Source organism: Thalassophryne amazonica, chromosome 16, assembly GCF_902500255.1.
Source record: "Thalassophryne amazonica chromosome 16, fThaAma1.1, whole genome shotgun sequence".
NCBI classification, from domain to species: domain Eukaryota; kingdom Metazoa; phylum Chordata; class Actinopteri; order Batrachoidiformes; family Batrachoididae; genus Thalassophryne; species Thalassophryne amazonica.
Genome location: NC_047118.1, coordinates 35,735,335 through 35,752,055, shown reverse-complemented (window position 1 = coordinate 35,752,055; position 16,721 = coordinate 35,735,335). Strand labels below are relative to the sequence as shown.

General features: G+C 41.1%; 1 protein-coding gene across 5 annotated transcripts in view; it reads left to right on the top strand.

Annotated features, from left to right (window-relative positions):
- The window catches only part of wu:fb95e10 (proteoglycan 4), a 61,757-nt gene that overhangs the window by 28,388 nt on the left and 16,648 nt on the right, over nt 1-16,721 (top strand). For all 5 annotated transcript variants that reach the window (XM_034190264.1, XM_034190263.1, XM_034190261.1 and 2 more), the window contains exons 2-3: nt 5,349-6,073; nt 7,923-8,010. In XM_034190264.1, the coding sequence (XP_034046155.1) occupies nt 5,452-6,073; nt 7,923-8,010 (710 nt within the window). In that variant the 5' untranslated portion in view covers nt 5,349-5,451. The remainder of the gene's footprint in view (nt 1-5,348; nt 6,074-7,922; nt 8,011-16,721) is intronic.

Genomic DNA, 16,721 nt, shown 5'->3' with positions numbered 1-16,721 from the left:
TTCATCCAGGGCCCTTTCCAGCTTTGCACTATTTTTATAAGGACTTATTACCATATTCTGTAGCAGATGTCTATGTGTTGATGTTGTTACTGTTATGTTGTGAAGAAAAAGCTTTATAAATTGGTAACAATTAATCATCCTTTGATAAACTAAAATATTAAGTTCAGAATCACATTTTGGTGTCAGAGGATACTTCAAAAAGTTCTTGGCCTCCCCAGAAAAGGCACAGGAGAAAGGCAGTTCTTGCATTATGTTTTCAGCATAGTCTTCCTTAAGCTGCATTTACACTTAACGATGGCAAGTCACGAATGCCATGAAGTATACATTCTTGGCCGCTGATCACGAATTTGATGATTTGAGACAGACGCATCAGTAGGGCTGTCATGATTAGGAATTTCTGGAGATGATTAATTGTCAGACAAATAATTGCAATTGACGAATATATTGTCTATCTTTTTTTCTTTTTTTCCCTTCTTTATATTCTACTATTGTAGTATAATTACACAACTCTGGAAGAACGTTTGGCTTCTGTGAGTGGAGAAACTGGGAATGGTGCAACATTTTCATTTTACATACAGTCCCAACTTTTTCTGAATTGTGGTTGTTTCTGTTGCATTTCTGAAATTGTTTCTCCTCATCAGTCACGTTTTGTGCTTAAACACTGCATTAAGCCCATACTGAACAAATAAATACCTTTGGAAAGTAACAGCTGTTAAAGTTCAGAGTTCTCACCTGCTTTTTGTGATCTGTGCGTCTGAACATCACCACAGCTTCTCCATGTCAGGTTTTTTTTTTTTTTTTTTTGTGGCTCAGTTCATTCATATATTCTCATTTTTTAAATATGTTTTTAAAGCTATTTCACCGTTTATTTCATCTCATGATCTCATAAATTCAGCATACGACACGCACATGGTGTGAACAGGACGGTAACGGCAGAATCACACCTTTAGAGAAAGTTCAGAGAGAAGTAAAGGCAGCTTCACGTTTTCCTTTTGTTAACATGTTCACTCGGGTTAAAATCCTCTCTCTGCTCCGCGCTCGCTGCGCACTGAACGTGTCGCGCCTGCATTCAGGAATCTCCTTCACCCACCCCCTCCCTCGCAGTCTGCAGCCTGTTAACACACACACCGACAGCTCCGCATTTAAGACGGCTTTTGAAGAAGACGGCACTGTTTTAATCGGCCGTCAGCCTCCATGTTATTGTCCTGCCTTAAGACGAGAGCGAGGCTGCAGCACAATGACGTCAGATTCTGAGTCGTTTTATGCTTTGTGGATAAAATAAATAATTCACGGTAATCACGAATATGAAAAATAATCACGAATATGAAAAATAATCCCGATTGACGAATATTGTAATAATTGTGACAGCCCTACGCATCAGGTGTCCTCAGGAACTGCTGCAACCTGTTACCACGCGTTATGATTAATGGCACGTGTTGCTGGAGAATTATCAGGAACCATGACACACAGAGAAGAATAATGTTCCATGTTGCTGCGCGCTATCACGCGTAACAGCACATTGTTAAGTTGTCTCACTGTGAATGAGGCGAATTGTCTCCACACACACACCCATATTCATCCAACCATCAGTTGCTGAACAGTTCAGATCGCTCCAGTTTGTGCCTCAACATCTAGATTAATCCACAGCAGAAGAACTTTGTGATTGCATGCTTAGTTGGGCGCTGTGCATGGAGTGGCGCAGAGAGGAGGAGGAGATGGAGAGAGCCAGATGTGTGGCTCCACGCCGCTCTCATCTCGCTCGTTTTTCCAAACATCAGGCACATGCAGCAGGTGGAACACCTGCAGGAGCGCGCTGAGGAGCATTGGAACAAAACTTTTAGCCGACTTGGCGTCACTGTCCTTCAGCATACTGCAGCAATGAAACTGAATGCAGTACAGCAGGGTTTAATTGTGCACACGTCAGAGAAGAACTTTGTTACGCTCTTTTGAGGATCACCGCTAATCAAGACGGATCAACACGCTCAGTTGCGACCTCCACGACATGAGACGAAATGAGGGTGGTGCATGACATTTGTGGAACATTTTTTAACAGCCAAAAACACGCTCCACGAAAATCACGAATATCACGCACCAACACGCACTATTAAGAAACCTATTCAGATGTGTTGTCACGTTAAGAATGTCAGGAATGTGCCAAGAATGACGCAAATATTACATTCGTAACGCATCTTGCCTATGTGTATACGCAGCATTAGCTTCAGTGTACTTGGTCCACTGTTGTTCAAGCTTCGCTATCCCTTTGAGGAAGAACATCACATCCAGATACTTTTGTTTTTGGGTAAGGCAGAGAACTTTTTCAAGTACCATCATATGACCTCCTGTTTTTTTTCACATTCTGTGTTGGTCTCCTTGTTTCTTGGTTAGTGGCCCTTTTTGTGTTATTCGAAAGCTCTTTAAACAAATTATTATCTACATTCTACATGGCAGCAATATTTTTGTCTTTCTGTGTGTTTAGTGGGGGGGCTTCACATTTTACTAACTATAGCAGGAATAAATTCCAGCCGGGATAGAATATACACACAAACACACACACGACAACATGCAGTTGTTTGGGCCGTATACGTTCATTAAAATTATGTTGTTGTGATCGAATTATGGAGTGTTGTGGGGCTTCAGTTCCTTATCGGCAGAGATGACACCTCATCTTTGGCTTTGTTTCTCGTATTAGTGAACTGTTCCAAAAAAGTCACTCTTTGACACTGTTGGCTTCTGATGCCAGATGTAGCATAGAAAAATAAGCCAAGTCATTGTGGAGATGTTAGCCAAGTGTGTCACTGAGCTTTTTAGTGTCACAGAGGGGATCTTTTGCCACTGCACAGCAGCTGGCGCTGAAAGTAATGAAGACTATTTGTAAAATGTGTTATGTTTCTGCAGCATACTGCATGTTGTCTTCTATCTTTCTTTCTAGAGCCCCTGAGGCATCTAACACATATTCAAGGGAACATAAATGTGTTGATCTAACTTTTTCCTGATGTGTCCCTTGGCAACCTGGTCTCACGGCAAGTGGTGATTCAGCAGCACGAAATATACATTAATCTATTGGTTCGTGATATTGTGACGAAAAGCGCCTCATTTTCGTCACGGCAGCACGAATTCATTCTAATTCATTCTGTGATGTCTGCATGAAATTAAAAGTGAAGCGGGGGAGTCGGGGTGGTTATGGTTAGGGTGGGGGGAAAGAGTAATATTAGGTTATGGTTAAGGTTAGGGTCGGGGGTAGGAGTAGGGTTAGGAATAGTGAGTTTAAAAGAAAAACCCATCACAAAAATTTGGCTTATTTTGTGACGGGAGCACGAAAAAAAAATGTGAGATTGGGCTGCCCTTGGAGCATGTTACGTACTGTGTGTTTCCGGCTGTATAAGGTGTCCAACAAATGTTATCTACCCTCTTATGGACTTATAGAACAGTTCCATCTCTCTGAAAACCCAAATAAGTTGTCAGAACACAAAAAAAGAAAAATGAGAGAGTTGATTACCTGATTTTATTTTTGTTTGTTTAATCAAAAATTTAAAGTTAGAATTTTAGTTAAGCTATAACACAAAACTTATTTTCATTCATTCCTTCATTAATTCTCTGTCATCTATCTGAATCTGGGTTACAGTAGCAAGCAGCTCACCCCACACTGCCCTATCCTCAGACAAGTCCTTTAACTCTTGCTGGGGGATCCCAAGGTGTTCCCAAGCCAGCTAGGAAATATAATCCCTCCAGACCTCTAATCCCTTATTCACTCACCTCATGAGCAGTGGATGTAATTTTCCCCCTGTTTCATAGCACCGTACCAATGCAACAATAACAGCCAGCCAGGGCTAAATTATTTTTGGGAAAATATCTAATTGTGATTTTTTTTTTTTCTAACAGATATTGTGATTTGATTTACAATTAGAATCTTTAAAAGTCAAGGTTCAGTTCAGTATTCACTATGTACATGTAAAATATGCTATGGAGTATTACTACTTAAGAAAACATTGAAATATTATTCACTTATATTAATAATAATTACTTCTTATTGCTAGGCATGCCCAGGACACGAGGAGCATAACACATTTGATTGGCGAACATGACTATCACGCAGGGATTCATATGTCAAAAGGGTGGTATAGTCTAATGGCCCATCAGGGCCTGAAGTTGTGAGTCATTTTATACATATACTGGGCCTTTCTCAGACAACCTATTACTGCGTATTTGTAGAAAAACATAAAGATATTCTCATCCTTTGCTGTTTGTTATTCGCATTTGTTAAAATTGCCATTTTGTTTACAATTTCATAAATTATTCAGCCTACCTTACAGCCAGCACACCCACACACATAAAAACATATTTAGCTTTTCAAATATGCACCAAGTCTTTCTGATGGAAGGCGCATGTGCTGTAGCCTTCTTACTGGACGGCCAGTTAGCGCTTTCCGCATAATCAAGTTTTTCTTCTCACTGTTTCTGTTTTCTTCCTGGTCATAAAGACCACCCCCACCCACTTCAGGTAAAGGCCCACATTTGATGGCATTTCAAACACATTTTTACACATAATAATAATGATAATAATAATGAATACACTTTTAACTCTAACATGTTGTTGAATCAGTATTACTCTGAGTGGCCAAGGTTTAATATTACAGCTAAGCACTAATTGACAAGCCATATAAAAATGTTTATTTATTTATTTATATTTATTTATTACATAAAACATCATGCTGCTCACACTGTGTTCCCGCGTGCACAAAACCGTCCCAGCGGCATTGTTCACGCCTGCCCGTCGGCTTGATGTTTTCGTGGTTCGCTCATACGAGCTGTTCCGCTGTAATTCGCCCTGATTTGTACTTATTCATACTATGTGTGAAGGGGCCCTTAGATTGGGATCGGGGTAAAAAAGAAGAAAAAAAAAAGAAAAACCTCACCAGGACATCCACAGTGGAGATACAGAGTCTCCCAGTGTGTTAGTACCTCTTGTGGCTGTATTTTAAATCACATGGGTCAAAATTGTAAAATGTTTCCAGAAAAGTAGAATTTTGAGGATGTTGGTGATATGATTTCTTTATTTAAATACTAAGAAATTAAATAGTGGTGTCAAAGAAAATCCCTTTTATAATTTAAATCACAGAAAATTCAAACTACTACAGCCTTGAAGGTGCTATGAAGTTTGCCAATGAATGCTGACATACAGTACACTGCAGTTAAACAATATAATGTCTCACATTTTGTTGGATTCGCTTAAACTAACCTTCTCAGTTTTGTTGGTTGCTTGCACAGAAATATTTCCACGTGCCTCTGTGTGATATAAATCATGGCTTTATCTGACTATTTGTATTCTGCTATTATGCTGTCTCTCCTCAGAACAGATCTTGCACTCTCCAGGAACGTGTAGACCTGTGGCCATCCTGTGTGCATAAAGTGCACCAGCCTTGCTCTGCAGAGACGGACCACAAGCATACAAGAGATGAAACCAGATGGGGTTACCACGGCAGCACTGGACCCAGTGGAAACATTGGGATCTAATCCAGTGAATGATGCAGCACCAACCAACCAGGACCCCATCCAGGCAGCCACTCCAGAGGAGGAGGCGCTCGCACAGCAACCTGTGGAAGATATGGAGCAGGTGAAACCACAAGCAGAAAAGGCCAAGGAAACTCCAGCAACCAAAACCAACAAAAAGTCGCCAACAGACCCCAAAACAAAGATGACCAACAAGGCAGTTGCCAAGACAAAACCTAGCCCCACTAACGCAGTGCAGGCCACAACTGGATCACGGAACACTTCCCAGAGCCGCCTATCAAATGGGATGTCTAAGCCACAGACCAATGGAATGGCAAAGAAGACCACAGCTGTTGAAAAAAAGAGCACCCAGACCACAGCTCCCTTAAAAAATTCACGAGGAACGACGGGGACTCTGCCCACAAAGAGTACTACAAAGGTGGGTGAGAAGAAAGCCACAGGTGCTGCCCCCACCAACAGTGGTGTCAAGCCAGTGCCCGGGACCACAGCAACCAAGAAACCATCACCTACAACTCCTAATGGTGTCAAAACCAGCACCACTACAGCTGCTACTAAGAAGCCTCCAGGTTAGTAAAAATGTCACAAAAAACAGAAATAGGATTTGTGTTAAAGTATAATTTATAAAGTGAACATTCATAATAAAGCCACTGAAATATTTTTTTCAGCTCAAATTCTAATGGGGAATAATCACTGCACCAGGATTTATTTATTTATTTATTTTCATTATTTATTTAACTTTTATTTAACCAGGCTAGTCCCATTGAGACTAAGATCTCTTTTGCAAGGGAGACCTGGACAATTATAAAGTTTCCAGTTCACCTAACCTGCATGTCTTTAAATGTGGATACAGTGTTTGAGTCAACTCCAGTTTTTCTGTTTTAATTACAGTATTGATTCCACCTGTTGTAATATTACCAATTTTAATTACTGATCCAGTTGTTTAAACTTTAATTTGAATTCAACTCCAATTTCACTCGTGAGAAATTATATGATTGTTATTATGGTTATTGCACAGGTGTGCCTTATGCCGCGTTGACACTGGGCGCGATGTGAGCGACAGCAGCGACAGGTTGCCATGTAATCCCTATGGAACAACGTGTTTTGGTGCCAAGTCACGCAAGCAGCGCGACGCGATGGACGCAGGTGAAGCGATTTTGAGCGATTGGCGCATTTGTGGCGCGATATTGCATCATATCACGTCGCATTGCCCTCCTCCCCAAGTTGAAAAATCTGAACTTTTTTGTCTCGTCGCGCCGCGATGACCAAACAGGGACTGAATATGTAGTGACGTGGAGATGTCTGGAGTTTGACTGAAGATGTGAACATGTCCTGTCTCTGATAGCAGCCTGTGAGCAGGACTTGTGATTTGGCGCTATATAAAAAAATTGATTGATTGATTGATTGATTGACTTATGTCTCTTTTGTCTTTTATTTCACAATTATGACAGAGTTTTTAGAGCGAGCAGCAGCCCTGCAGCAGCGGGAGCGGATTTTCTTTTTCTTTTTCTTTTACGTGCGCGCGTGCGAGTGAATCGTCCATGGAGATTATTTTACTTATTAACTACACAGATGTATAATAAAGCAAATGGTGACTGGTTTCTAAACACAATTATGACAGAGTTTTTTGGGAAAGAGCAAGGAGCAGCTCCGCAGCAAGCAGCAGAGTTTCTTTTTTCTTTTTTTCCTTTTACGTGCGTGCGCGAGCGAATTGTCTGTGGAGAATATTTTATTAATTAAATACACAGATATATAATAAAACAAATGGTGACTGGTTTCTAAACACAATTATGACAGAGTTTTTGGGGGAAGAGCGAGGAGGAGCCCCGTAGCAGGCAGCAGAGTTTCTTTTTTTTTTTTTATTGTTTACATGTGCGCACCTGAACGGTACAGGAGGTCCTCAAACTGGGTCCTGCAGAGGCGGAAGGGCCACTGAAAGCGGCCGTCATCCAGACGCAGCTCCTGCAGCAAATAATGATACTTCCTGAATTGGGAACGTCTCATGACGTTTGTCAGCTTTCCACAACAACTCGCTCTGTGTGATCAAGGTCTGTTATGTTAACTTGACTGACAACCGGAGCTGGCGAGCGGAATGGAAGCTCCTCCTACTTGATGACGCACCGGGGCGAATTTTTGCAGCAAAAGTAGAGCCACACACCGGGCGAAGGAGGCGCGTCCGTCACCATGCGACCCCCGCGAATTTGTAGCGTCTGATCGCGCCCGGTGTGAACGCGGCATTAGGCTGGCCACAATAAAAGGCCACTCTGAAATGTTCTCTTTTTTGTTTGTTTTTACGGATAGCATGAGATTAAATTGCCCAAAATCTGTCTAACATACTGCATGGAAAGAGTATCATGAGGTTTTATGCCTCCTTTATTTGCACCATCCTCTCCTCTCCTCTCCTCTCCTTTCTTCCAGCTACCAAGCCCCCCTCTGCAGCACCTACCAAGCCCAGCTCTACTGCTTCACCCAAGACTGATAAGCCTCCTGTTACTAAGACAACCAGGTGGGTGCGAGATTTCTAGAAGCTTCATCACTGCAGAATGAATGAGTATGTGAGAGTAATCACCCTTCCTCTCAGACATCCTCCAGGCAAAATGCTCAAAGCGGGTTAGGTCTGGGAGCTGCCCTGGTATCACAGCGGCCACCATCCTGCAGAACCACCCTGGGTACTGGATGGCATCCATGCAGGCAGGCAGCCGGTTGAAACTGGTGCCTGTTTTTAAAAAACATTCCCCTTATTTGTGAACAAATCATCAAATTGGCTTCAGAACAAGATCAGAAATTTACTGTATTGGTATTGTGTGGAATTAATTCAGCATTATGAAGCTCCTCCACTTTTAGAGCTAAATATTTGCTCTGCTTTACTGTAGGGTAATAGCTAAATAAAAATCTAGAGGAATAAGGCACACACAGAGTGTGTTGGTGGGGCTAGACATATGTAGGTCAACAACTAACCAAAGTCAGAACATGCCTCATAGGAATGTCCTGCAGGGTTTCACTAGAGCAAGCTTTGTACAACATTATAAATAATACAACTTTTGGGGAAAAGAACAGGGTGAAGAGAGAAGAGAATGGGGCCCAATCAGCATTTAAATGAACCAGCTGAGCAAGAGGTTTTTATTCATGATTTGTACTGCATGGGTTTCTGTATTTCATGTGTTGTGAATGTCTTAAAGGGCATATTGCACTCCAGTCAACACTGTGTTTTGTAAATTATATTCCAGATTATGCATCATTACGTCCAACTCTTTAATTTGTGCTAGTAATGATAAACAGCATCTGAAAAATGCACACAGATTCAGAGCTATTTTTAGCCATAAAAGTGACATAACCTCAGGTGCTGAGCATGGGCTGTCTGACAGTCAGTCCACCTGTGTCCACTTCATGATTTACTCCAGGACACACAGTCAATCTGGGCTGTTTTTGTCTTCAAATGTAATATGGCTTTAATTTGGCTTTCAAATCAAATTCTTGTATTTTGCGATCAACAAATACCCATCTCCACCTTTTTGTAAACCTGCAGTGTATTTAGAAGAAAATATATATATTGCATACATCTCAGTAAGACTGAATAATAATGATCACATACTTTGAAAGTGGTGTCTGATTTCACTCCTGTTGTGTGTACACACAGAGCCACGTAGAACTCCACCATGTGGCGCTGTGTTTTTGCCACAGGCAAACAGCATGCCTCTATAGAACTTCTTTGGACCTCTACCGGTAGCTTTGCTTAGCTTAGCCATCGTTTTAGCTCAGCTTAGCCAATAACACAAAACGTCTGGAAGCTAATCCACGTCACCGTTCTCCTGTTACCAGTGATCACTGTATGACTGTCCGACTCATGATCAGAGAAGTGGGTTCCCCAGGGGAAACTCCTCGGCATCCTGCGTGTAGCATCTTCGCTTAGCTTTGTGTGACGCAATGGCACAAACCACAAACGCGACCATTCCACTCGTTCAGAAGAGGAAACATGCTTTGTTAGAGTTCACAAAGGGAAATGATAAAATCTATGGTTAATTACATTTTTTGAAGAACATTCTCAGGCTGTGGTTGGCTTCACTTCTGCTCTGTCCCAGAGGGACTCCTTTAAAAAAGCCTCACTTTCCTCCTCAAAATATTATCTTTGGATAATCTATCCACATCTGGCCCTAAGTAATGATAGTGGTGTGACTCCTTCCTTGCAAAACACACATTTTACACACACACACACACACACACACACACACACACACACACACACACACACACACACACACACACACACACACACACACACACACACACACACACACACACACACACACACAAACCTCCCATTGAAAAACACTGTAAAAAGTTACGTTTTCACACATTCATTTTGTGGGACTGACCTGAGATGACGTCACCAACTTCATATTCCTCACAGCTTGGGGTTTCTGAGCATTTGTCAAAGGCAGGTGAAATCATGCTAATTTCCCCATGTTTATGACTTATTTTTTCTGGGCATATGGCACCAAAAATAAAATGAAATACATCAATATTTTGACTTTTTTTTTTTTTTTACTAGTGATATGCACTTTAAGTCTTCATACCCTCACACCACAAGTTTTTGACGTATTGAAAGCTGAAAGTGATCTTTGTTGAGACAGTGATTGTTCTTGTAATATGGTTCCTTTGCCTCTTCTTGTGTATGCTTTTTTTTTTTCAAGCAGTAGCCACGTACCTCAGTGACGTGATACACGATACTTGACCTTCAGTGATGAAGCCACTACAGTGCATCTGGTAAGTATTCACAGCACTTCATACTTTTTCCACATTTTATGTTACAACCTTATTCAAAAATGGATGAAATTAATTTTTTCCTCAAACTTGTACACACACAATACCCCATAATGACAATGTGAAAATTTTTTTGTTTGTTTTAACACAGACAGTGTCTGTATGAGTCCACACTGACCCCAAACACTGTCAGTGTTATTTAACACTGGTGATTTTACTGTGTATATAAGTATTCACAGCCTCTGACATGAAGCTCAAAATTGAGCTCAGGTGCATCATGTTTACACTGATCATCCTTGAGATGTTCTACGGCTTAATTGGAGTTCACCTGGAGTAAATTCAGTTGATTGGACATGATATGTAGACAGGTACATACATACCTGTCTTCATATAAGGTCCCACAGTTGACAGTGCATGTCAGAGCACAAACAAACAAGCATGAAGTCAAAGGAATTGTCTGTAGACCTCCGAGACATGATTGTCTCGAGGCACAAATCTGGGGAAGGGTACAGAAATATTTATGCTGCTTTGAAGGTCCCAATGAGCACAGAGGCCTCCATAATCCATAAATGGAAGCAGTTCGGATCCACCAGGATTCTTCCTAGAGCTGGCTGCCTGTCTAAACTGAGCTTTTGAATGGAAAGGGCCTTAGTCAGGAAGGTAACCAAGAACCCGATGATCACTCTGTCAGAGCTCCAACATTCCTCTGTAGAGAGAGCAGAACTTTGCAAAAGGACAACCATTTCTGCAGCAATCCACCAATCAGGTCTGGTAGAGTGGCGAGACGGAAGTCACTCTTTAGTACAAGGCCCCAGGCAGCCTGCCTGCCATGTGCAGCTGCCTGCCATGTGCAGATGGGCTGCCTGGGGCCTGTAATTCTCTGGTCTGATGAGACAAAGATTGAAAGGGTACAGAAACATGAAGATTGAAAGGGTACAGAAACATTTCTGCTGCTTTGAAGGTCTCAATGAGCACAGTGGCCTCCATCATCGGTAAATAGAATAAGTTCATATCCAGCAAGACTTTTCCAGCAATCCACCAGTCAGGCCTGTAAATGCACATTGTAGCCTGCCTGGAGTTTGCCAAAAGGCACCCGAAGGTCTCTCGGACCATGAGACACAAAATTCTCTGGTCTGATGAGACAAAGATTGAACTCTTTGGCATGAATGTGAGGTGTCATGTTTGGAGAAAACCAGGCACCATCCCTACATTGAAGCATGGTGGTGGCAACATCATGATGTGGGGATGTTTTTCAGCAGCAGGAACTGGGAGACTAGTCAGGAGGATTGAGGGAAAGATGAATGCAGCAATGTACAGAGACACCCTGCATGAAAACCTGCTCCAGAGGGCACTTAGCCTCAGATTGGGACAACTGTTCATCTTTCAGTTGTACAATGACCCTAAGCACACAGCCAAGATATCAAAGGAGTGGCTTCAGAACAACTCTGTGAATGTCCTTGAGTGACCCAGCAGGAGCCCAGACCTGAATCTGACTGAACATCTCTGGAGAGGTCTGAAAATGACTGTGCAACAACGCTTTCTATCCAACCTGATGGCGCTTGAGAGGTGCTGCAAAGAGGAATGGACAAAACTGCCAAAAGATAGGTGCACCAACTTGTGATATCATATTCAAGAAGACTTCAGGCTGTAATTGCTGCCAAAGGTGCATCAACAAAGTATTGAGCAAAGGGTGTGAATACTTAAGTACATGTGATTTCTTAGGTTTTTTTTTTTTTTTTTAATAAATTTGCAGACATTTCAAAAAACGTTTTTCAATGTTGTCATTATGTGGTGCTGTGAGTACAATTTTGAGAGAAAAATAATTTTGCTCCATTTTGGAATAAGGCCGTATCATAACAAAATGTAGGCAAAGTGGAGTGCTGTGAATACTTTCTGAATGCAGCGTATTTTGACAGGAAAAGAGAGGCTGTGGTTGTGTCCCAATTCAGGGTCTGCATGTTTCTAAGAGCTGTGCCCCAGGAAACACTTCAGGCCTTCAGGCACAGCGGAGACAGGAACAAACTTCAGAAATGAGGCACTCTTGCCCGCGGAGTATTTTGCTGTTGCGCCATGAGCTCATGTTGCCAAATAACCCCATCACCTGGAAACCTTAACCATTGCACGTGGCAAGCTATTGTAGCTTATTTACAATTGTATGTATGAAGTCCAAAAGTGTCCTTTTGTCTTTTTATTTATTTAGCAAAGATTTTGCACGGGGGGGTGGAAGAAGTGACTACTGGGATTCTTTGGGCCACAAAGGATACATGTGTTATGTCCTTCGTTTTTTGGGGCAAAGAATGCTGCATACGTCAGCCGCTTTACAAGGAGCCTTCGAAATGGGACAGCCTAGTCACGCCACTTACGACTTAAGTGTCTGAAGATTGCAGCCTCAGAAGCATGCAGCTACTGAGTTGTGCACAGCCTGAATCTACTTTCCGAGCACACAAATAGGTCTGTTGCTATCAGAATGCAAAGCACAAACACAAATCTGCCCCTTTCATAATACATTCAGTACTTAGATGGTAAGTATAAAGAGCAATGTGTTTAAATGTTTTCTGGTTGTGTTGCATTGTCATCGTAAACGCTGCCTCGATAATTTAGAACATTGCCTTTAGCAAACAATGACCAAGTAAAACTTGCTTAGCTTGTCACCACGAGTCACAATGACTAATGACCAAATCAAAGTTTGGAGCTGAGTCAAAATTGGCTTGTAGAAGTCCAATCTGAACCCAGAAGTGCATATATTGTTTTTATTTTTAAAACAGGGTTAAAAAAGGAAGACAGAAATAGGAATGGTCCGGACGTTATCCAAATTATATGATGCTATGCTTATTTTATTTTTGCTAGGTAAAAATAAAAAGAACCATCTACGATTAGGGAAGTCACTATCTTATGTGTTGAAATAGGCTTCTGCTATGCTGCTGCTAATCATTTACCTCATCTTTCATAGAAATTTGTAGAATCACATGTCCTTCTTTTGTCCATGCGGAGTGGTGTAGCTATATGCTGTAAATGCTTACAGAACATTTCATCAGTGTTACAAATTGTATGGAATCCATCAATCCCTCCAACAGTAGAACATAAAATAATTGCATATACTGTAATTCTGTGTTAATTGGGTAACCTTTGGCTCTGTTTAAGGGAATAAGAGTTTTGTATATTGTGTACAGTTTTTTGCTTTCCTTGATTCTTATTATTCTATTCTATTTTATTTAAATTCTATCATTTAGTTATCATCAACCACTTCAATGAAAAGAGAGCTGCTACTTTTTTTTTTACTTAGTTATACTTTGTACAGTGTAAAATGACAATAAATGATTCTGATTCTGAAGGTAGAGTTCCTTCTTGCTTTTAAGAGCAGAGGGTGAAATTCAGACAAAGGTTTGGATTTTGGATCTAAGGTTCTAAGTAGGGATGTTCTGATCTGATCGCATCAGCTGACATTGGACCTGATCGAGTCAGTGCTTGGATTTATTAAACACGAGTCTCACACCAATCTTGGTCTGTTACATAAGGCCCATGTTGCAGTTGCAGCCACCACTCTATGGATGATGGGACGTTTCTATCATTTATGTTTGGGATTAGTTTACACAGTGACTGATGTGATTCAGTGTAATGTGTTTAATGGTGTTGTTGATACATGTCTAATGTCTTTACTGTACTTTTGGTGTTTGCTAAACTGGACGTTACTGTAGTTTCTTGCAACAACATATGAAAAAACATTTGTCCTGTCTTCTGTATCACTCTCACCATGTATGACTGAATGTGCTAAAGACAATTTATCAAAACATTAAGCTCAAATCTTGCTGAAGAATTGTTTCATTCAGATTTAGGTCATCTTGTTTCTGTGCATCCAAATGTTTCTAAACTGCAGCATTTGGTGTTACTACTGTAGGAGCTGCTCACTAGTGTGTGAATGACAAAGTGTGGTGTGTCTGTGTGCACACCACTAATAATAATGATAATAATGATAATAACAATAATAATAATGTCTTAGAACAAAAGAGAAGAGTTCACCGTGCTTCTGTATAGCACAAACAAATCTGGTGCAGCCAGATAGGACTAATTTGAGGACTCTGAGGAAGATGTGACTCTCACATTGAAACGTTAGTCCCGTTGTATATTTTTGTTTTCAGCACCTTATTAAACTTTCCGGCACATATTTCTGTGTTGCACCAGTCATTTTTCTTTTTTAATAATAATGTCTCTTTGGCTTCTCCCATGTTTTCACCACAGCAGATCCAAGGTGGATCTGCATGTTCAATTGGCATAGTATTACTCCAGATGCCCTTCCTGACACAACTTCATATAGGAGAATGAGCAAAGTTTGAACTGACAACCTTCTGCACTGGAAACTAGCACACTTAAAAGCTTGGCCACCACCCCAGCCCTCTAGTTATATTGATACAGAGACAATAATGTGAGTGTAGAAGACATAACCGCACATTTCTGCTTTATTTACTGATGGTTTTGTCATTTTCTCCCCAGTCACTCTTTAACTTGAGCTGCTGTCAGAAAAGGACAGCTTGCCAGGCATATTTATCACCCACTCCCCCATTACTGTCACGCACACATGCACACATCTACACATCCACATCGGGCCTCTCAATTTGTTCAGTTTCACTCTATGGCTCAACTGATTTAATTTTATCTTGCTCAAGTTCCTGCTGTCTGAAATAAAAGTGCAGAACAACTGTGGTCTCACTAAGTGACAGCAGACTAATTTAATTGTCTGAGGCCACTCACATAGTTTGTTCCTTGTGTTTAGCAAGAGGTTTTAGTTAAATTAAATTAGGTTTTTCAGGACAGTACCAGCAGCTTTGTTACAGATGTTTTTATGACGTTCTCAGCAAATATCTTTTAACACACAGATGTAGGACTGGTCTGGAAGCTAACATATTTTTAAAATGTGTAGGAATAACATGTTGAAGCAGATTTGATCCATATCCACCAATGAATAAATAATACAGTCTTCATACAGTAACAGTAAGAGGCAGTAAATGTTCACATCAAAATGTGCAGACATTTGGATGTTGTATGGCTATAAATAGTTTCCACTTTAAAAACAGTGACACTATAATGCATTCCATTCATATAAAATTTGATGTAACATACATCACACCAGGGTTCAGTGCTGATATCTTATCAAATATGAAAGAAATCTTCTCAGAAAAGCTTCAAGTGGACCACTAGATAGACACGCACAAGTGGTTCTTATATCCCCATATGATCCGGTGGCGGGTTTATCACAGGACCTAAACATCTTATTGTCTTAACAATGCAGTTTACCTGCCAACAAACTCTGCACTGGGACAGTCACGTCCTCAAACCTGAGCTGATGCCAATCACCTGCTGTTTGTGGCTGATTGGCCACATCAAACAAGTCTTGATATGAAATACTTCAGCTTGATTAGTATACATATAGTAGAAATCAGTTCTTTTAGCATTGGTTCCATACATGCTGGGATAGACTGTGTGCTCACATTATTTGTCTGCTTCTGTGCATGAACATGTGCCTTTTTTCCCTTAAGAGAGCAGTGTTATGCACTATAGTTGCTTTAAACTGTTTGTGTGCTTTGTAGAAACAGAATGCATTTAGAATGCACAGTGTGCATGCGTTTGCTGCCAAATTACTCATTTTAGAGTGGAAGTGAAGGGGGATTTTTTTTCAGGTTTTCAGAGCTTCATGTGCCTGTGCCAGTGGTTCACTTAGCTCTTTTCTTGCACCCTGGTGTCTGCAGGTGCTCCAGAGTCAAGTAAAACAAAAAAGGTGATGGTGGTGGAGTATTAAGTCTACCGCCTTGGCCTGCTAAGCTTTCTTTGATGGCATAGGTCCATACAGAGAGTCAGGACTGACTGTGCATGCAAAGAGCGTGAGCTATATACATAAATTTGTATATATTTGTGTGTTAGAGAGTGAAAAAGGGAAATATTTTCCTGTTGCAGATAAGAGAACAGAGAAAGGCAATTCAGCCAGCTTTTATAGTTTAAACCAGAGGAGGAAATAGGGAAAGTTAGCCGTTTGATAATCAGGTTGGTTCTTTTTTTTTTTGCCATCAGCTCAGCCACTGGTGTTGTCACATTAGTCACGCTGTTTTTCCTCTTGATGGTCCCTTGGGGATGATAAATTTATATAGCAGTGGACTGAAAGCAGCCCACCTCATAATCTAACAAATTACTGCTGAGGTAATGGTCCACTGCCATGTGTCAGTGGCCGCAGCCATCTCTGCTCCAGACTGTTCTGCAGCACAAAATGAATCAAATGACATGATGTACGATCAGTAAACCTGCTGTCCTGCTGTGGGTGTGGCCAGTAACATAATGTGAAGCGGTTTTCTGCTTGCGGCCATGAGTTCATGAGCGGTACAGCCGCAGACCTAATTACCAAATGGACTGAGTGGAAAAGAGTCAGAGGCAGGAAGGGGAGAAGATATTTGTGTGACTAAGAACTGAGTG